Here is a 22,497-nt window from a genome sequence, read left to right as displayed (position 1 = left end):
CAACGCGATGATTCACCGTTTAGGGATATATCAGAGGAGACCGTGGAGAAAGTAGACTTGAAGTCTTGAATTGGACTCTCTTAAATTGACTTTTGCCTGTTTGATTTTAAATTTACTTTTACCTCAAGTATAAGTCCCTCTACATGGACTCGATGAACTGTCACTCTTCATGCAAGTTGTACTGGCTGGTAATAAGATGAAAAGTTTTGCAAGGGGTTGCGTGACCTCATGACAGCTTATGTGTTGAGAAGTGTGCGTGTGTGATTTCATGTCTCTCTCTTTGTCTCTCTCTCTCTCTATACGTGTGTGTATGCATGCATGAATTGGTGCGTGCATCTGGCCATCTCGTTTTCATTATAGTCATTGTATGTATGTATGTATGTATGTATGTGTGTGCGTGTAGTCGCTAATTATGTCTCATTAAGGTGATCTAATTGAAAGTAGCTTTTGACAGGCCCAAAGTAATCACAGGACTAATGAAACACTGCTCTGTCTAATGAGATGCATCTGTCCCAGGGATAGAGTAAAAGCGTTCGCATGCTTCCCAGACTAAACATTTCGGAAGAGTTTGTACAATATTATGACGACATTTTGTGACGTTTTTGATGGTTTTGTACTTTGGTAAGTTTTTGTTTTTTTCGGTTGTTTGGGCTCAACATTTTTTTCTTGAGGCAAGCCGAAGTCAGTAGCCGAGACTACGCCCCTTCGTCGGTGATTGGTCAACAGTAGGGATTCTTCAGTAAAGTCTTTGTTGTCATTCAATGAGAGACAACTCGTTTCATGCACATTTTTTCATTGAGAAATACTGCCACAAACATCTAGTTAGACTAACATCTCCTTGGCAAAAACGTCAACATTTATGACAGATTTCTTGAGTTATCATAGATTAATTCAGACTTTTGAGGAAGTATATACTGGCTACGGCGTCTCAAAATGGACAAACAGTGCTATTGCTGCTTTTTTCTAGTTTTTTCAAGCTAATTCTTTTAGGTCAGTATGCGTGCGCACTCGTTCGGTTCGCCTAGCCGACTTTAGCTAACCACCAGCCGAACGGAAGAATGCTGACACCTTATGACCACTCTCGTCTTGCTATTCACACATGGAACATTCACCATGCACCAAGGTGGGATATGGGCTTGGTTTTGGATAAATGTGTGATGCGTTCACTAGGCATGAAACGGAGTGAAATGGGGGGAGGTGCTATCTGAAAATTATGTTTTGAAACGTTTCCCTCTGGACAGTTTGGCCTGACTCAACTAATACAGCTTTGATCGAACACTGATTTAGTTATGGTAAATGAACACAGGCTGTTGATATCACAAGAATAAGCTGCTTCTGATATCATTCACATCAATCCATCTCCAAAAAGGCATACCCGTTTGAATGGCATAACATATGGTTCTGCAAATAAGACAATTGGGCCAAATGATCAATTTGCCTATAAGACGCGTCCATAACCTCCAGAAGGTTATTTAGCTCTTAATTAAAGCTGCAGCGTTTTCATGGCAATTGTGAAAATTACGAGCAAAATGTGCCACAGCTTAGCAAAATTAGAGCGAACACGAGAGGGAGAGAAAGTGGAGGAAAACGGATAGGAGATTGCATATTTAGGGTTTTTGGCTCCCTCATTGGATCCTTCACCATTAAACCCTCCATTTGGATTGCTTTCCCTTTAAGGCACAATCTGTAATTTGTTTCTTAGCCCAACAGCAGCACTGCCACTTGGTTTGCTATAAAGCTGAGGGATGGGTCTAAGAGGGATATGTCACCACTCTTAAATTTATAGATGGAGCTTTGGATGCAAAGACTTGGTTACATGTAAAAGACACAGCCATAGTCCATCAGTGCTCTATCCTCTTCCATCCTCTTCTCATCCCCCCCATCCATAACTCGTATTGGCCTTATTGGGAGAAGGAGGTTGTGTTCATTAGGCACCAAATGGAAGAAAACTAACTGAAACCTTCATCTTTTTCTGTTGCAGGGGGGTGTAGTATACAGGAGGGGGGGGGGGGGTGTAGTATACAGTAACCTTTCATCCCTAGCACCCTACTGCTGCCCAGCGCTGGGCAAAGAGCTTCCTCAAACCGGGGTCTCTCTTTTAAAATGGTAATTCTTCTGCTCCTCTGTGGGCTGAGAGGCTTCATCCAACAACACCAGACTGCCTGGAATAGGCTGCATCCGGCAGGGATGGAGAGAGATTGTATGTGTTTCAGGCTGGCTAGTGTGTGTGTGTGTGTGTGTGTGTGTGTCAAGCTAGCTAGTATGTTTGTGCTTGTGTGGGCTCGAACAACCAGTCCTTGTGCATTAGCCAAGGGACAACCTCCACCCTGATGCTTTCCTCCAGAAGGAGAGGATGGTGGTGGTGACAATGTCAATGAGCACTCCTTGTCCTTGATGTGGTGTCATCACACTGTCGGAATTAAAGATCAATTGAGCCAAAAGTGATACAATTATCCTTGTCCACAAAATCAGTTAGACATGAATAACAGCTTTTAGTGTTTTAATGTTGACCTAGTGTTGATTCCGTGCTTTTCTTTGGTGCCTGATGTTTAGTGTTCTTAGTGTAGGTCCTTTGCCATTTTCATTAATTTATGTTCTCGTGTATTTAGAAAGGCATTTTCCATGTTTATATTAACTGCTATATGGGTGAAAATAAACTTGACCTTCAACATTACTTTTACCCTCTCTCTCTCCAGGGTCAGCTCTCCGGACAGTGGTCTCCACTCCTCCTCAGCACCGGGCAGCACGGACCCCTTCAGTGAGGAGCCGGCCCCCAAGTTCTGGGATGAGCTGGGTCAGATCGGCCTCCCCGACGACATCAACGTCCAGTCCCTGTTTGACCCCACAGGCCAGTGCTGTGCCCACCTGCACTGTGCCGCCTGGTCCGAGGGGGTGTGTCGCGGCGAGGCCCAAGACTCACTGCTCTACGTGGACAAAGCCATAGACTCGGGGAGCACAGAGGTGAGTGGTAACAGAAAAAAACTTTGGGGTATGGGTGTTAGGATTCAACCCTGTTTGTGTGTTTGCCCTCGATGTCTTTAAACAAGTGACCAGCAAGTCAGCCACACTTGTCTCTGCAAGCTCATCATTCATGTCGATATAGCCAAGACTGTGAAGACTGGAACTTCAGTCATAACAGATGTCATAAGCATTCAATCAAAATGTCATTCTAATGACAGTGGTCTGTGGAAAGACAGCGGTATAATTAAGGGGTTGAAGGAAAGTGTTTTCACAACATGTTGGTTTGAACCATGGCTCCAGGCCACCATACACATGTGCTGTACCGTGGTGTCAGGGTGAAATCAATGACGATACTAGTGTTCAGGTTAGCTGTGTTTCACAACTGCTGTCTCCATAATGTTGTATGATTATGAACCGGCTAATTGATTTTAAAGGGAATGGCGGGAAGTAAGCAGACTGTCTTGATTATGTTCACGGTTGAGCATAAATGGTGTTAAAAAAGTTCTGTGAGGTTGAAGGGGGCACCGAGCAGTTCAGCAGGTCCCGGCGCCCCGTTTTTGGGGGGGAGGGCGGGGGGATCTTAATAGTAGTTGAGTACAGCCAGAAAAGGAGTGGCCACCCCTCAGAGCCTGGTTCCTCTCTAGGTTTCTTCCTAGGTTCCTGCCTTTCTAGTGCATTTTTCCTAGCCTTTGTGCTTCTACATCTGCATTGCTTGCTGCTTGGGGTTTTAGGCTGATGTAAAAAGGGCTTTAAATAAATTTGATTGATTGAGAGTAGTGTCGCTACCGGGTCAATTTCGCTCAGCAGAACTTTCCATTAACACAGTGCAAAGTGGGGGTGTTTGTTTGTGTGTGTGTGTGTGTGTGTGTCTGGACACAGTTACAGTGCATTTAAAAAAGCCTATTGTTGGTTGGTTGTCTGTGCTGAGGGCAGTGCAGTTATAGTGGTGGGTGTGGGTTAGCTCTAGATGGGGCCCTGTTAAAGGTCATCCCTGGCTCTACAGTGAGGCTCATTGGAGTGTGAAGCAGAAAAGGTCAGGAGCTCAGGAGAAAGCACCTCTGGAAGGTAACACACACACCAGGGCTTCTGTAGCCGGTAATAGCTGGCTTTTGGCCGATAAAAAATATATATATAGAAAAGCTGATGAATAATATTGGTGTCAGCCATTTGTCCGGGAGAAGAAGGGGGAAAAAACATTGCGAAATCATGTTTTTTAGCCTATTAATTGATGGAAATACCAGTCGATGGAAATACATTTGACTGGTCATGCTTATTCGTCTATAGCAGGGGTCTCCAACATGTAGATCCCCAGCTACCAGTAGCTCGCAGCCCACCTATGAGTAGCTCTCCAAACAATTCTGAAAGTACATGCAATTTTCACGTGTTCCACCACAAACTGTCATAAACAAATCTCAGAAGTATCAGACACTGCAAGCACCCAGCTACTATCTAACCAACACAACATTTAGATTATCCCACCCCTAGTTAGCCACTATGTGACCGACCGGCTTGATTCGGTCTTATGTAGCAAAATTTGAATTGGTGTTTTTTACGTTGGATAAAAGTAGAGACTCAGCGCTAGAAAATGGTATATCATACACTACAGTTAAGGACCAATTGGGAAAGTAATTATGCTTTGAAAGTTGATAAACTTGTAACCTCACTTTTGAGAAAATGGCCCTTGAATGTTTTGGTACACCTACTCCTCTTTGTCTACACCCATTCAGCATCGTTCACACCCTCTTAAGCTTTAGCCCCACCCAACTCTTTAAGGATTCACATGTGAGGCCATGTACTAAACATCATAAGATTTCAAGATTAAAGGCTGGTATATACTACGGGTGTGTTCGTAAATTCAATTTGGAGTGCCAGAGTGCGCTCTGGGCGTTCGTAAACTCAGAGCGTTGTCAGATTGCCCGTTCTGAGTGTTCTGACCCTAACAGCAGCAGTCAAGCACCCAAGCTAACTGGCTAACTTTGGCTAGCTTGCTAGCTACTTAGACACAAATGAGAGAACAGCTCACTGACCATTTTACTCGCCCTAGCAGAGCTGGTTAGGCAGTTTTTATGTTATCCAGAGTGTTGGTGACTGCAACTGTGCTGCTGGCAACAATTTAATTACGCTTTTTTGCCAACGTTTACTGACACAGGCCATTATTATTCGTCAGTTATTCTGCGCTCTGGCACACTCAGACGAGTGCTCTGAAATCATATTAGATAGCCAGAGCGAATTTATCAGCTACGTCTATCGACAGTTGTCGCAGTGACATCATGAACATTCTATTGAAATGGTTACTTGCATAGTGGAGTCCTTTGTTTAGACATCTAGCTAGCAAGCTAAACAATGAACCATAATCCCAACTCATAACCTTACTACCCTGCATGAATCTGCATGTAGCTAACCAACCAGGTTCAATGTTAGCTAGCTAGCTAACATTAGGCTATAACTAGCAATGCATGTGGTTCAAATAATAAAGAGAAACAAATAATATTACTACAGAGATCATACACGTAACGTTAGCTAGCTAGCTAACAGTATGCTTCAACTTGAAATGAAAACGACTTTCTGACAAAATTCGAAACGTGTAATATCTGAAAATGTAGCTTGCTAGACTCTCCTACCCATATACATGGATGGACGCTTCTCCCTCTCTGTCACGGATGCTATGGTTGCCCTTAGTTTGAAGATGTAATCCGGAGACAGGTGTTTTATACAGCAGCCTTCTGTGTGTTCTCTTTTCAACTCCGCCTGCATATTTGCAATCTAATTCCACCGTGCATTCCACTGATTTCAAAACTCGGTCCTCCAGAAAGTGGAGAGCAGCACCTTTGCAGTTCTACTACGTGATATCTTTCAAAAAAGCAGCGTTAGAAAGGATTACCTACACGTACTGACCAGCTCATGTTATAGACAGAAGCATGCTACATGGCATACCAATCCGAACTCATCTCTTGGCATGTCCAGCCAATCCATTATCGTATTTACAGATGGCATGCAAGTTTGTTATTAAGGCACATGAAAGTTAACATGTTTCAGAAGGCATTTCTGCCCAAAAAACGCATTTTGATCAAAAATAAGTTTACGTTGAAATGGCTCCCCTATGAAGTAGTGAAGCGCGACATATGCCTAGTTTCCTGAAATGAGGCACATATGCTTAAAAAGCCAAACCGAAGACAATATCTGCCAATTCATTTACAGCAATATTGCCCATCTGTCTGTGTGGTGCGCACGTTTGTCTATCACTCCGTGTGTAGCCAGTTGATGTGATAACCGTCTTTTGGGTTGACAGTAATACTTTCCCTAAAACCTTCTCAATTAAATTAACTACAAAGTAGGCTTACCTGGCAGGAGTATATCATGAGTAATTGCAGTATATCATATGCATCTATTACTTGGCCATGCAATGAGCAGCAGCAATACAGAACCGTAGCTAGACCGGCACATTCCTCACTCACTAAATGCGTAATTAAAGGGGAATTACACTAAAAGAATGGCTGTGTTCATTTTCTTCCAGTCCAAAAAAAAAAAAAAAAAGATCTCATGTGATTTAAGCATGGGCATGGACTCAGAACATCCAATTTCGTTGTTTCTCTATGAACAATTGTAATTTTAAGAGTGAAAAACAAAATTAAAATCAGGAAAAAATCTACTGAACATAATTTTGGAAATTTATAAAGCATAATTTGAAAAATAAATCTCAGCTCTTATAGGACCACCTTAGTTTATGAACCATTATTTTACCAGGTATATTGACAGAAAACAGTGCACTACTTTGAGAGGAGAGGAGAAGAATGTTCCCATTTGAAAGCTACAAAGAAATTAGTAGCTAGCGACATGTTAAAGATTGTTTTAAGTAGTGCTCATGCTAGACCCCTGGTCTATATAGGTTAATTTGTATAATTTAGTCAAATTAAATTGGCACGTGTGTACAGTATTTATTATGTATCTTATTTATTACACTAATACATCATAAAGATACAGAGCCTTTGAGCTGAAAATCTGTCAGACATCATCTCAAACAGCAAATGCATAGGCAATGGAAGGCAGGCTTCATCAGCGCGCCACACACCACTTTGCAATGAGCTGGAGGCAGTATGCATTTTGAAAACCTATACTTTTTGTGCAAAGCAATGGAAACGGCACGTGTTTCCTTGCAGGTAACCATGGTTAACAGAGGAAGAACAATGATTTCAAGCACCACCCTCCTTTTAAAGCTTCCAGTCTGTTATTCTAACTCAATCAGCATGACAGAGTGATCTCCAGCCTTGTCCTCGTCAACACTCTCACCTGTGTTAATGAGAGAATCACTGACATGATGTCAGCTGGTCCTTTTGTGGCAGGGCTGAAATGCAGTGGAAATGTTTTGGGGGATTAAGTTCATTTTCATGGCAAAGAGGGACTTTGCAATTAATTGCAATTCATCTGATCACTCTTCATAACATTCTGGAGTATATGCAAATTGGCATCATAACTGAGGCAGCAGACTTTGTGAAAATATATATTTGTGTCATTCTCAAAACGTTTGACCACGACTGATGCACCAGAAACCTAGTATACACTCAACCAGCTCTGAAATTCATACACATACACTGCTGACGCACGCACTACCCACACACACATGCCATCCTCACCTCCATATCATGTTCGCCTGATTGCATTTACACCCTAAATCAGCGACACTATCGGCAGATTGCTCCTTTAGCTGTCAGCTGAAATGTCAGGCTGGTGTGTGTGTGTGTGTTAGCCCATACACTAGAGTCTTTGTGTGAGTGTCTTATAGACGAGTATGTACATTTTGTTGTTACAGCCTGAATTTAAAATTGTATTTTAAATCGACTCGGGTGTGAATACTTACGTAAATGAATATCTGTATTTCATTTTCAAAAAATTAGCAAACGTTTCTAAAAACATGTTTTTTAATTTGTCATTATGGGGTATTGTGTGTAGATGGGTGAGAGAAAAACATCAAGGGGTATGAATACTTTCTGAAGGCACTGTATGGATGAGTATGTATCTTTATGGATGAGTATGTATCTAACTATACATAGTGTAGGCCTATCAATGTGTGTGTGAGAGATATTGTGCTGATAGCATTACAGAAACACTGAGGAGGCCGGCAGGCTGTGGGTTGGATGCCCAGGCAGTTCCCTCCCTCCCTCCCTTTCCAGCGGTGGTATTCTGCCCCTCCAGTGTGAGTTGACAGCGTCTGGCAGTGAGCCATGAAACCCCCAGGCATTAGGACATCAGGATAACCTTTCAGACTCTTACACTGTAGCCCTGATTTTTAAGATGCTATCGCCTTATCTGCTGTTGAAGTGCCAGCTTTTAAGAGGAAAGATTACTGTATGTCCGACTGACTCATTGATATGTCTGCCAACAGGCCCACCACGACACAGGCCTGGTTTTATTGTGAACTCACTATAGCAGCGTGTGTTGGGTTATACTATTACATTTGCGTAGGTAGTTGGATATGTCGTCATTTGCTAGATATTTAAAACGTTAAATCAACGGGTTTCTATGTTGAATTCACAGTTCTTCTACGCTCTGTGCTTGAGGATGGGGTTGTGTCTCTAGTATTTATTTGGATCCCCATTAGCTGCTGACAAGGCGGCGGCTACTCTTCCTGGGGTCCAAATAGGAATAAAACAATATCTCGTAGTAAAACAATAGCCTACATAAATAAAACAGTACATCAAACTAGACATTGTGCATTTATACATATGTACATTCCTCTATTACTACACATTTACAGTATAAAATGCTTTCTAATATTGCAATAATATTACAATGTGTCAGTGTGTGTAGAGTCCCTGTGTTAGTGTGTGTGCGGATGTGTGCCTCTTCAGTCTGCATTGTGCCGTGCTCGATTGAGTTACTTGATGTGGAAGAGTTCCATGTAGTCATGGCTCTATGTAGTATTGTATTTCCCAGAGTCTGTTCTGGACTTGGGGACTGTGAAGAGACCCCTGGTGGCATGTCTTATGGGGTATGGGTTTCTGAGCTGTGTGTTCGCTGTTTGAACAGACAGTTCGGTGTTTTAATCACGTCAATACCTCTCACAAAGACAAGTAGCGATGCAGTCAATCGCTCCTCTACTTTCAGTCAGGAGAGATTGACATGCGTTGTATTGATATTAGCCCTCCATGTACATTTAAGTGCCAGGCGTGCTGCTCTGTTGTGGTTGAACTGTAATTTGCCTATGTCCTTCTTTGTGGCACTTGACCATATAGCTGGGCAGTAGTCCAGGTGTGATAAACTAGGGCATGTAGTACTTGTTTGGTTGATTGTGATGTCTCCTCATCTTAGCTACTGTTGCATCAATATGTTTTGACCATGTCAGTTTACAATCTAGGGTTACACCAAGCAGTTTAGTCTCCTCCAATTGCTAATTTGCCACATTATTCATTACAAGATTTAGATGAGGTTTAGGGTTAGCAAATGATTTGTCCCAAATACAATGGTTTTAGTTTTTGATATATGTAAGACTAGCTTATTACTAGCCACCCATTCTTCTAAAACTGACTGCAGCTCTTTAAGTGTTGTAGAAATTTCACTGGCTGTGGTAGCTGACGTACAGTATCTAATGTCGAGTCATCAGTGTACATAGACACACATGCTTTACTCAAGGTTAGTGGTAGGTCATTAGTAAAAATAGAAAAAAGTAAGGGACCAAGACGGCTACCTTGAGGTTTACGTTGCGTTAGAGAGGCTTCCATTAAAGAATACCCTCTGTGTTCTGTTAGATGGGTAACTATCGATCCACAATATGGCAGAGGATGCAAAGCCATAACACACGTTAGAGATATCTGCAGTGTTCGTCAGACCATGAGACATCCCAAAAATCGGTCTTCTCACGAAAACGTCTATAGCGTCCGAGTTGTTTTGCTCTAGGACACCAACAAGACTAGTCTGAATGTCCCCAGTACCAGTTTAAAAAATGAATGGAAGTATATATGGAGATAGTTTATTGGCTAAAATAAGGGGTTCAATACATGTAAAAAAAAATAAGTACACTACTGTTCAAAAGTTGGGGTGACTTAGAAATTTCCTTATCCATTAAAATAATATCAAATTGATCAGAAATACAGTGTAGACATTGTTAATGATGTAAATGGCTAATGTAGCTCAAAATGGCTGATTTTTTATTTAATTTTTATGGAATATCTACAGAGGCCCATTATCAGCAACCATCAGTCCTGTGTTCCAATGGCACGTTGTGTTTGCTAATCCAAGTTTATCATTTAAAAAGGCTAATTGATCATTAGAAAACCCTTTTGCAATTATGTTAGCACAGCTGAAAACTGTTGTGCTGATTTAAAGAATCAATAAAACTGGCCTTCTTGAGACTAGTTTAGTATCTGGAGCATCAGCAATTGTGGGTTCGATTACAGGATCAAAATGGCCATAAACAAATAACTTTCTTCTGAAACTCGTCAGTCTATTCTTGTTCTGAGAAATGAAGGCTATTCCATGCGAGAAATTGCAAAGAAACTGAAGATCTCGTACAACGCTGTGTACTACTCCCTTCACAGAACAGCGCAAACTGGCTCTAACCAGAATAGAAAGAGGAGTGGGAGGCCCCGGTGCACAACTGAGCAAGAAGACAAATACATTAGTGTCTAGTTTGAGAAACAGACGCCTCACAGGTCCTCAACTGGCAGCTTCATTAAATAGTACCCGCAAAACACCAGTCTCAACGTCAACAGTGAAGAGGTGATTTCGGGATGCTAACCTTCTAGGCAGAGTTGCAAAGAAAAGCCATATCTCAGACCGGCCAATAAAAATAAAAAAGATTAAGATGGGCAGTCTGAGATATGGCTTTTTCTTTGCAACTCTGCCTAGAAGGTCAGCATCCTGGAGTTCTGAAGACAACTCAATATTAGGAAGGTGTTACTCAGTGTAGTTCGCTATCATCCTCAGTAATTTTCCATCCAAGTTGTCAGTCCCAGGTGGTTTGTCATTATTGTTAGACGACAATCACTTCCACACTAGAAATGACAATGCTTGTCTTTCATAATTTTTCAGTAATGCATGGATATGAAGGTTCAGAGTTTGTTGTCATGCCTAAGTTTGCTAATCTTGCAAATTAAAAAGGTAATTAAAGTAGTTGGCAATTACAGTATTTTTGCCAATCATCTGTGCAGCCAGACTTTTCTGCCATTTCTTTTGTACAGTTGTTTTCAATTCCTCATCAATCATTGAGATTTAGCTGTTTTTTACAGTCAGTTTCTTAATCCATGCTTATCATTAACTGGAAGAAGTCAATTTAATATTTCCCTTTTCATACTACTGAGCCAAGCTTTACTGTGCTTCCCTGGTTACGCTTCCACCATAGTGGCCAGAACCGTCCTGGAAAGGACCATGTGAAAAGAACATTTCCAAGCCAGCACAGTACGGTTTGGGTTTGCACAATGGTGAAACAACGGTTATATGATACCAGGCTGGTCCAGCTTGTTGTTCTATTCTCTGTGGCACTGGACCAGATATCCATCCGTTGCATCTCTCCTCTCTGGTTTGCTCCATTTGGACGGTAGCCATTTTGACTATTTGTGGAGGAGGGAGGGTTTGTAGGGGTGGGCCACTATCCTTTTGCCTCAACGATGCCTCTTTGGGGCGTTGTTGGGAGAAAAGTGTGCTCAAGCCAGTATGGGGAGATGAAAACTCTCCACTTAGTACATTTTTCAATTTCTGCTTAGCGTGGATTACGAAAGAGAACCCCGAACCACACTGTAATGCGATTACAGCAGTCTTGCTTGATTATGATTTTCAACAAAACAACAGAGGATTAAGGTTTGAAGAGAGGGTGGTGACAAGAAGGAGGTCAGTTTTTCCTTCATTACTTCCTGTGCCATCTCAAGGGAGTTGATGGGTGTAATAAGCATAGAAAAATAATTACGGAACATTGACTTGAATCGGAATGTCTGTTCTAGTAATTATATTGCTATGATAGTAAGTTATTGTCTGGGATGTCCCGCATGGTCCCAATGCGACAACGTCCCACAGGATATCCTTCCCATGATGCCCCTCGGAAGCCACTGGCACATGGGCGATAATTGTCCAACACTGGGTGTTAAAAGGTATTTGCAGGTTGTTGCATTTGGCCCCCCCCCCCACCGGACAAGGGTTTACTAGAACAAAGGAGAGGGAGAGAGACCTAAAGAGAGAAAGAGAGAGTGAGCAACATAAGTGCTGGCTTGAGCCATTTTAACTTCGATGCCCCATTCTTTCTCGGCTCCTGACAGCTTTCATTATTCATAGGAGAACTCTGGCCACGGAAATGTCCGTGTATATCCAGGTGCTCTCGCCTTGACCAGAGCACTTCATTTAGGCAGTATTTTTATTATATTTTTTTACCATAATCGTAATTCTCTACTATTACTGAGGTAGGCTTCAATTTGAACCTGGGTTTTGAATCCAATGTGCTATTATTTTCTTAAATTCAGTGGTGAGGCCTGACAAAAACTGAGATATTTTATGTGGAAAAGCACCCATGCTTTTTAGGCTGGGGGGGTTAGAGCTCGCGGGAAGTGCTGAAACTGAAATATGGAGCCAGTGCTTAATTGGCCGTAAAGATAAAGCATACGGCTCCAGCCTCCAATCACGGTGCCTGACTGAAACTGAGCAGCTCAACCAGGGGTCTGTTCAGAACGTTCCGATTTAGAAATGTATGGTATAGAACAGATATGATTGTCTGTCACATTGACAGGCAATTGTCAGGCTCTATTCGTTCCATTTCTATCTGTAACTTTCAAAAGGTTTCACATCACTGAATACCCCTGGTTTCTTCAAAAAAATGACCAGGTTGTTTTCCTATAGGCATTATTGAGTGAACCAGGAACAACTAAGTATTCAAATGAGCTTTCTTAATCTTTCTTTCTTTCTTTCTTTCTTTCTTAATCTTTCTTTCTTTCTTTCTTTCTTATCTCTTCTTTCTTTCTTAATCTTTCTTTCTTTCTTAATCTTTCTTTCTTAATCTTTCTTTCTTAATCTTTCTTTCTTAATCTTTCTTTCTTTTTCTTTCTTTTCTTTCTTTCTTAATCTTTCTTTCTTAATCTTTCTTTCTTTCTTTCTTTCTTTCTTTCTTTCTTTCTTTCTTTCTTTCTTTCTTTCTTTCTTTCTTTCTTTCTTTCTTTCTTTCTTTCTTTCTTTCTTTCTTTCTTTCTTTCTTTCTTTCTTTCTTTCTTTCTTTCTTTCTTTCTTTCTTTCTTTCTTTCTTTCTTTCTTTCTTTCTTTCTTTCTTTCTTTCTTTCTTTCTTTCTTTCTTTCTTTCTTTCTTTCTTTCTTTCTTTCTTTCTTTCTTTCTTTCTTTCTTTCTTTCTTTCTTTCTTTCTTTCTTTCTTTCTTTCTTTCTTTCTTTCTTTCTTTCTTTCTTTCTTTCTTTCTTTCTTTCTTTCTTTCTTTCTTTCTTTCTTTCTTTCTTTCTTTCTTCTTTCTTTCTTTCTTTCTTTCTTTTTTCTTTCTTTCTTTCTTTCTTTCTTCTTTCTTTCTTTATCTTTCTTTCTTTCGCGCTCTCTCTGTGTTTTGCAGTGCTGTGCATACTGTAAGCGTCTTGGAGCATCCATCAAGTGCTGTGAGGAGGGCTGCTGCCGCTCCTACCATTTCCCCTGCGCCGCCGCTGCCGGAACCTTCCAGGACCTGCGGCGACACACCCTCCTCTGCCCCGACCACCTCCAGCTGGCCTCACAAACATGTGAGTATAGACCCTGTGTTCCACTGGGAGAATGAGGACAACTACATTTCACTATAGATGTGAAACAACCCGTTGCTGACAGGTGTATAAAATCAAGCACACCGCCATGCAATCTCTATAGACAAACATTGGCAGTAGAATGGCCTTACTGAAGAGCTCAGTGACTTTTAACGTGGCACCGTCATAGGATGCCACCTTTCCAACAAGTCAGTTTGTGAAATGTCTGCCCTGCTAGAGCTGCCCCGGTTAACTGTAAATGCTGTTATTGAAGTGGAAATGTCTAGGAGCAACAACGGCTCAGCCGCGAAGTGGTAGGCCACACGGGTAGGCCACACAAGCTCACAGAACGGCACCGTCGAGTGCTAAAGCACAGCGCGTAAAAATCGTCTGTCCTCGGTTGCAACACTCAGTACCGAGTTTCAAACTGCCTCTTGAAGCAATGTCCGCACAAGAACTGTTCGTCGGAAGCTTCATGAAATGGGTTTCCATGGCCGAGCGGCCTAAGATCACCAAGCACAATGCCAAGCGTCAGTTGGAGTGGTGTAAAGCTCGCCGCCATTGGATACTGGAGCAGTGGAAATGCCTTCTCTGGAGTGATGAATCAAGCTTCACCATCTGGCAATCCGACGGACAAATCTGGGTTTGTCAAATGCCAGGAGAATGCTACCTGCCCCAGTGCATAGTGCCAACTGTAAAGTTTGGTGGAGGAGGAATAATGGTCTGGGGCTGTTTTTTTTTATGGTTCATATTATCATCTCCAGCAGTACCCCAACATCCAACGTATGCGCGTTTCTGTAAAAAAAAAAAAAAGGTATTATTATTTTTGTGATATCCAATTGGCAGTTACTCTTATCCCATCGCTGCAACTCCTGTACGGACTCGGGAGAGACGAAGGTGGTGAACCATGCGTCCTCCGAAACACGACCCTGCCAAGCCGCACTGCTTGCTTAACCCGGAAGCCAGCCACACCAATGTGTCGGAGGAAACACTGTACAACTGGCGACCAAAGTCATTGTATATGTGCCCAGCCCGCCACAAGGAGTCGCTAGAGCGCAATGGGACCCTAACCCGGACAACGCTGGGCCAATTGTGCGCCGCCTCATGGGTCTCCCGGTCGCGGCCAGCTGCGACACAGCCTGGGATCGAACCCGGGTCTGAAGTGACTCCTCTAGCACTGCGATGCAGTGCCTTAGACCGCTGCGCCACTCAGGAGGCCACGCGTTTCTGTTTTGTAGTCAAAAAGATAGAGGCGTCAAAAAGATAGAGGAAGATACTTTTTTCGAATGGCATCATATGGTGTGCATCGTGATTTCAACCTATTATGAGTAGTCATTGCCTACTAATTGCCTACTAATTGATTAAAATCACATGATGCACACCAGATGATGCCATTGGAACAACGTAACTTCCTTTTTGACTACAAAACATAGAAACGCGCCATTTTCACATACTGTACGTTGAGGTTAGGGCTAGGCAATATGGCCTAAAAATCATATCAATTTTTTTTCAAACTTATTGTCGATTCACGATATATCTCTTTTTTTATATTTTTATAATGTTTTCTCAAAATTATTTTTGTACAATTAAAGGTCAAATACACCACATTTCAAACAGTTAGCAATAATCTAATGAATTCAGGGCTTGTGGAATTATACCTAGGCTAAATATAAGCCTAGTTGAACCTGCTTTTTTGCAATAATCACTGTATGAAAATACCCTTTTTGTTACAAATTTACCCAGAACGATGCATAATGCACATTAACTAATAATGACTAACTTCTTGTAGCAGGCATTATAGAACATTAAAAAAAATCTCTCAAGCACAAGCCCACATGCTAGTGAGTAGCCAGCTAATCTTTATATTTCAAGTGTAGCCAACTTGGATTTGTTTGCTAAAACAGTTGAATTGTTATATACACACCCGTCTGTCCCTTTCCAACTGTTTGAACAACATGCTAGCCTGTCCACTTTGTTCAGATGTTGAAATCAAGTGGCCTACCTTATTTCTCAGGTTGAGAATGATTTGCCAATTCCTTATATAATTGTGTTTTATGCTTATTGCACATTTATAAAACACAGACTAGACAGCTAGTATAACAGTCTTTGGCTAAAATGCTACTTGCGCTACATGGTACTCCTGTTTTAGTGTTTGTTCTGCGTGCAATTTGAGGAGTGGAGACATTTAAAAGGGTATTGTTAGAAAGTTTAACTTTACAGTAAAATAATGTCTCCATGTGTTTCGGTTTCCATATGACCAATTCTGTTGGACCAAAACTCAAATGCAAATAGCGAGTTGAAACCGCTTACATTTTGGCCACTAGATGGCAGCAGTGTGTGTGCAAAGTTTCAGATTGATTCAGTGAAGCATTGCAATACTGGACTATTTTGTATCAAATCTACCCAAATGTGCCGAATTGGTCAATTGATACATTTTCAAGTACATAACTATAGAGAACATACAAAAATGATATGGTAATACAAAATGTAAGTTTAAACACTCCCAGGAATGTCATACATGATTGATCATTAGCTTATACACTACCTTCCACACATCTAGATGGCCGGGCGGGGTGGGTGTGGAGCCAGAGACAGCAGGGGTTCAAACTGTAGAACCCAGTTCCTACATTTGAATATAAAAATGGATTTTATCAAACAAAACTATGCTACATTTTATCTCTGGGACCCTCAGGATGACAAATCAGAGCAAGATTACTGAATGTAAGTACATTATTGACCTTCAGAGGTGAATGTATCAACCCAGTTGCCGTGATACGTTTTTTATTGTTGTGCACTCCTCAAACAATAGCATGGTATTTTTTCACTGTAATAGCTGCTGTAAATTGGACAGTTTAGTTAGATTAACCTCAAATGCAAATAGCGAATTGAAACCGCTTGTCAGAGAGGAAGAAGTGATCTCTCATCTTTGTTGTGAGTGGCAGTGGGAGGAGCTTGGCGTGTGTGTGTAAACTCGTAAAGATGTCCGGCCAGGATGACCCAGTTCAAAGAGAAATCCACCAGGATTGGGCAAATCGCGAGTATATAGAAGTGATCACGAGTAGCATCAAGAAGATTGCCGACTTCCTAAATTCATTTGATATGTCCTGTCCGTCCCGGTTAGCCACTCTTAATGAGAAACTAACTGCCTTGGAGAGGAGGATTGAATACATTGAGGCAAGGGTTACTGAAGGCAAAACCTTGACCTAGCTCCCGTGTAGCTCAGTTGGTAGAGCATGGCGTTTGCAACGCCAGAGTTGTGGGTGACCAGTATGAAAAAAAAATATATGCACTCACTAACTGTAAGTCGCTCTGGATAAGAGCGTCTGCTAAATGACTAAAATGTAAATGTAAATGGTCAGGTGCACAGTTACAGCAAAAGGAGCAGACGAGACCAAAAATATAACATGAGAACAAGCGGACATAAACGTTACCCCCCAAAAATAACCCCCACCCCTATTTGATTCTTGCAATACAGGCATTTGGAATATCGCGCTAAAAGATACATTCTAATTAATTAAGTTAAAAGATTTTGAAACTTCCCTTTAATATAGTGCCTCCCTGAACTATCCCTTTTAATATGATGTCCCCTCCTTGAACTGTCCCTTTAATATGATGTCCCCTCCTTGAACTGACCCTTTAATATGATGTCCCCTCCTTGAACTGTCCCTTTAATATGATGTCCACTCCTTGAACTGTCCCTTTAATATTGTCCCCTCCTTGAACTGTCCCTTTAATATGATGTGCCCTCCTTGAACTGTCCCTTTAATATGATGTGCCCTCCTTGAACTGTCCCTTTAATATTATGTGCCCTCCCTGAACTGTCCCTTTAATATTATGTCCATTCCTTGAACTGTCCCTTTAATATTGTCCCCTCCTTGAACTGTCCCTTTAATATGATGTGCCCTCCTTGAACTGTCCCTTTAATATGATGTGCCCTCCTTGAACTGTCCCTTTAATATTATGTCCCCTCCTTGAACTGTCCCTTTAATATTATGTCCCCTCCCTGAACTGTCCCTTTTTTAATAGTATGGAGTCGCTACAGATAAGGACTTTCTGTGTCCCAATTTGCCCAGGCAAAGAAATACGGATATTTCTGCGCATGTGCAGGATTTTCTTTTACATAGTGCATTCTGAAAAGGTCTGAATACTTATGTTAATGTTATATTTCAGTTTTCTATTTTTAAAATTTTTTCACAATTTTCAAAAATATTGTTTTTTCTTTGACCTTATTGGGTATTGTGTGTACATTGACGAGGAAAATTATCAATTTAATCCATTTTAGAATAAGGCTGTAACGCAACAAACGGTGTCCTGGTTGTCTAACTGCAATATCTGTTACAACAGACAGACAGAGAAGGTTGTAGCCTTCATAATATACAGTGAGGGAAAAAAGTATTTGATCCCATGCTGATTTTGTACGTTTGCCCACTGACAAAGAAATGATCAGTCTATAATTTTAATGGTAGGTTTATTTGAACAGTGGAAGACAGAATAACAACCAAAAAATCCAGTAAAACGCATGTCAAAAATGTTATAAATTGATTTGCATTTTAATGAGGGAAATAAGTATTTGACCCCCTATCAATCAGAAAGATTTCTGGCTCCCAGGTGTCTTTTATACAGGTAACAAGCTGAGATTAAGAGCACACTCTTAAAGGGAGTGCGCCTAATCTCAGCTTGTTACCTGTATAAAAGACACCTGTCCATAGAAGCAATCAATCAATCAGATTCCACTCTCCACCATGGCCAAGACCAAAGAGCTCTCCAAGGATGTCAGGGACAAGATTGTATACCTACACAAGGCTGGAATGGGCTACAAGACCATCGCCAAGCAGCTTGGTGAGAAGGTGACAACAGTTGATGCGATTATTCGCAAATGAAAGAAACACAAAATAACTGTTCATCTCCCTCGGCCTGGGGCTCCATGCAAGATCTCACCTCGTGGTGTTGCAATGATCATGAGAACGGTGAAGAATCAGCCCAGAACTACACGGGAGGATCTTGTCAATGATCTCAAGGCAGCTGGGACCATAGTCACCAAGAAAACAATTGGTAACACACTACGCCGTGAAGGACTGAAATCCTGCAGCGCCTGCAAGGTCCCCCTGCTCAAGAAAGCACATATACAGGCCCGTCTGAAGTTTGCCAATGAACATCTGAATGATTCAGAGGAGAACTGGGTGAAAGTGTTGTGGTCAGATGAGACCAAAATCGAGCTCTTTGGCATCAACTCAACTCGCCGTGTTTGGAGGAGGAGGAATGCTGTCTATGACCCCAAGAATACCATCCCCACCGTCAAACATGGAGGTGGAAACATTATGCTTTAGGGGTGTTTTTCTGCTAAGGGGACAGGACAACTTCACCGCATCAAAGGGACGATGGACGGGGCCATGTATCGTCAAATCTTGGATGAGAACCTCCTTCCCTCAGCCAGGGCATTGAAAATGGGTTGTGGATGGGTATTCCAGCATGACAATGACCCAAAACACACGGCCAAGGCAACAAAGGAGTGGCTCAAGAAGAAGCACATTAAGGTCCTGGAGTGGCCTAGCCAGTCTCCAGACCTTAATCCCATAGAAAATCTGTGGAGGGAGCTGAAGGTTTGAGTTGCCAAACGTCAGGCTCGAAACCTTAATGACTTGGAGAAGATCTGCAAAGAGGAGTGGGACAAAATCCCTCCTGAGATGTGTGCAAACCTGGTGGCCAACTACAAGAAACGTCTGACCTCTGTGATTGCCAACAAGGGTTTTGCCACCAAGTACTAAGTCATGTTTTGCAGAGGGGTCAAATACTTATTTCCCTAATTAAAAAGCAAATCAATTAATAACATTCTTGACATGCGTTTTTCTGGATTTTTTGGTTGTTATTCTGTCTCTCACTGTTCAAATAAACCTACCATTAAAATGATAGACTGATCATGTCTTTGTTAGTGGGCAAACGTACAAAATCAGCAGGGGATCAAATACTTTTTTCCCTCACTGTATATTTTTGAATGTTCGTTCAAATCGCGGCAGGGTTTTTATTTCAGCTGTTCAGAAATATGAAGCAGAGACCTAGGCTACATCGTCATGGTTCAGAAGGTGTGTAAAGAGCGAAACGTGAGAGGAGGGGAAGTTTGAGCAGCATTTATGTTAGAAAACGAATGTGTTCGTAAAATAACACATGAGCAGAACGTGATCTGGATCCTTAGCTTTAAGAAAGAGGTTTCTGCGCGGGGGGCTTAATATTATGTCCCCTCCCTGAACTGTCCCTTTAATATGATGTCCCTTTCCTGAACTGTCCCTTTTAGTATGATTTTCCTCCTCACCCACAGCTAAAGAGGAGGTGAAGTGCTTGTTGTGTGACAGTGCTGGGGACCTGCAGGACCAGCTTTTCTGCACCACGTGTGGGCAGCACTACCACGGGGTGTGTCTGGACGTGGGTGTTACCCCCCTGAAGAGGGCCGGCTGGCAGTGTCCCGAGTGCAAAGTCTGTCTGACCTGCAGGTAAGGGTCGACTCTGTAGCATAACGTACCAGATGTGAGCTTGTATTTGCCACTGTGCTAGTTAGCTGTGTGCGCTAGTAGCCACTGTGCTAGTTAGCTGTGTGCGCTAGTAGCCACTGTGCTTGTTAGCTGTGTGCGCTAGTAGCCACTGTGCTAGTTAGCTGTGTGCGCTAGTAGCCACTGTGCTAGTTAGCTGTGTGCGCTAGTAGCCACTGTGCTAGTTAGCTGTGTGCGCTAGTAGCCACTGTGCTAGTTAGCTGTGTGCGCTAGTAGCCATCGTGTGTTGTGGTCAGCCACCCCGAGACGTGTCGCACAACCAAGACCAGGGTAATGGCTAGCAGGCTAGTTTTGGTGGTACAAGGGTTTCATTCTGATCAGAAGCACTATTTTTTTCGTTCCGTTCCGACCAGCAAAATAAAGTTCGAACGCAATAAAAGTACTGGTTTATATCGTTCCTTTCTGTTCCATTTTTTAACCTGTGAAATCAACAGGTTTTAGTTTTTTTCACATTTAGCCCATTAACCTTTTAAGGATTGGACCCTTTTTCTCAATTTTCGCCTAAAATGACATACCCAAATCTAACTGCCTGTAGCTCAGGACCTGAAGCAAGGATATGCATATTCTTGATACCATTTGAAAGGAAACACTGAAGTTTATGGAAATGTGAAATTAATGTAGGAGAATATAACACATTACATCTGGTAAAAGAAAATACAAACAAAAAAACATGCATTTCTTATTTTATTTTTTGTCCCATCTTTGGAATGTAAGAGAAAGGTCACAATATAATATTGCAGTTTAGGTGCAATTAAGATTTTGGCCACTAGATGGCAGCAATGTGTGCAACGTTTCAGATTGATCCAGTGAAGCATTGCAATACTGGACCATTTTGTATCAAGTCTACCCAAATGTGCCGAATTGGTCAATTAATACATTTTCAAGTACATAATTATAGAGAACATACAAAAATGATATGGTAATACAAAATGTAAGTTGAAACACTCCCAGGAATGTCATACATGATGGATCATTAGCTTATACACTAACTTTCACACATCTAGATGGCTGCGCGGGGTGGGTGTGGAGCCAGAGAAAGCAGGGGTTCAAACTGTCAAACCCAGTTCCTACATTTGAATATAAAAATGATTTTATCAAACAAAACTATGCTACATTTTATCTCTGGGACTCTTAGGATGACAAATCAGAGCAAGATTACTGAATGTAAGTACGTTATTTACCTTCAGAGGTGAATGTATCAAACCAGTTGCCGTGATACGTTTTTTGTTGTTGTGCACTCTCCTCAAACAATAGCATGGTATTTTTTCACTGTAATAGCTACTGTAAATTGGACAGTGCATTTAGATTAACAAGAATTTAAACTTTCTGCCCATATAAGACATGTCTATGTCCTGGAAAGTGTGCTGTTACTTACAACAGTCATGCTAATCACATTAGCGCACATTAGATCAACCGTCCTGTATACGGGACACCGATCCTGTAGAGGTTAAATTACTTCAGCAATCAGTGCAGACAGAGCAGCTTGCTATAGAGCGAGCAAGCTAGTTGTTTACATGCGTAATGGACAGACGAGTGTATGGTGCGAGATGCGCCTGACATTTTTGCAGGTGGAGAGAGTGTGGAGGAGGACGCTTGGCTTGAAACGCTGGGCATGTTGCTATAACATGCATTATCTGCATTAGGCCCACAGAATTATACCTAGGAGTAGCGGCTTCTATGGAGGAACTTTGAATGTCCTTTTAACTAGGCTTGAGCGGTATCCAGATTGTTATACTTCATACCGGGCTTGTGCCATACTGGGATATTCGGTAATACCAGCACTGAACACAAGGGATTGTTTTCAAACCCCACGGAGGCTCTATAATCCGAAGGTTAGCAATGCTAACAAGTACATGTAAAATACCATAGAGAATGCTAATGAGCGCATTGCAAACATGTTATAGTCTCTGACCTGAACTATACAAGTAACTCAAAAATGCTACTCACAGTTTGCTGCACGCACAAAACAAATATTAGACAGCAAGGCTTTGATCCAGGAAGGGATTCTCTGCTGTTACCAAGCGAGGATTGATTTTGGAAGAAGCTAACCACTTAGCTAGATAGCTAACTAGCTACTAAATTAGCAAACCAAATGCACAACTGCAAAGCATTTAGCACATTTCAGACAGTTAACTCTATAGTTATAAGATATCTAGCTGGCAAACATTTTTATTTGTGATTTCCATAGTGTAACTAGATCACCTGGCGCGTGCTGCACAAAAGTGAGTGCCTCACAAGACTCCAGTCTCTTGTCGTTGTATGCTTGTAAACAAACACTATGTGACTGGGGACTACCGGTAAGCTTCA

General features: G+C 41.7%; 2 protein-coding genes across 2 annotated transcripts in view; both read left to right on the top strand.

Annotated features, from left to right (window-relative positions):
* LOC311109053 (histone-lysine N-methyltransferase 2C-like) overlaps window positions 1-22,497 on the top strand; it is a 185,298-nt gene that overhangs the window by 48,242 nt on the left and 114,559 nt on the right. The window contains exons 6-8 of the mRNA XM_084151839.1: window positions 2,697-2,961; window positions 13,489-13,651; window positions 19,962-20,133. Of these exons, the coding sequence (XP_084007965.1) occupies window positions 2,697-2,961; window positions 13,489-13,651; window positions 19,962-20,133 (600 nt within the window). The remainder of the gene's footprint in view (window positions 1-2,696; window positions 2,962-13,488; window positions 13,652-19,961; window positions 20,134-22,497) is intronic.
* On the top strand, window positions 16,622-16,855 carry LOC311109057 (putative protein BRICK1; the record flags this gene model as incomplete). Its single annotated transcript, XM_084151843.1, has 1 exon — window positions 16,622-16,855. The coding sequence occupies exon 1, from the start codon at window positions 16,628-16,630 to the stop codon at window positions 16,853-16,855; it is 228 nt and encodes a 75-aa protein (XP_084007969.1). The 5' UTR covers window positions 16,622-16,627.

This window comes from Coregonus lavaretus, assembly GCF_964263955.1.
Source record: "Coregonus lavaretus genome assembly, chromosome: 34".
Taxonomy (NCBI): Eukaryota; Metazoa; Chordata; class Actinopteri; order Salmoniformes; family Salmonidae; genus Coregonus; species Coregonus lavaretus.
The sequence above is the reverse complement of the archived record's forward strand: the minus strand, read 5'-3'. Positions and strand labels throughout refer to the sequence as shown.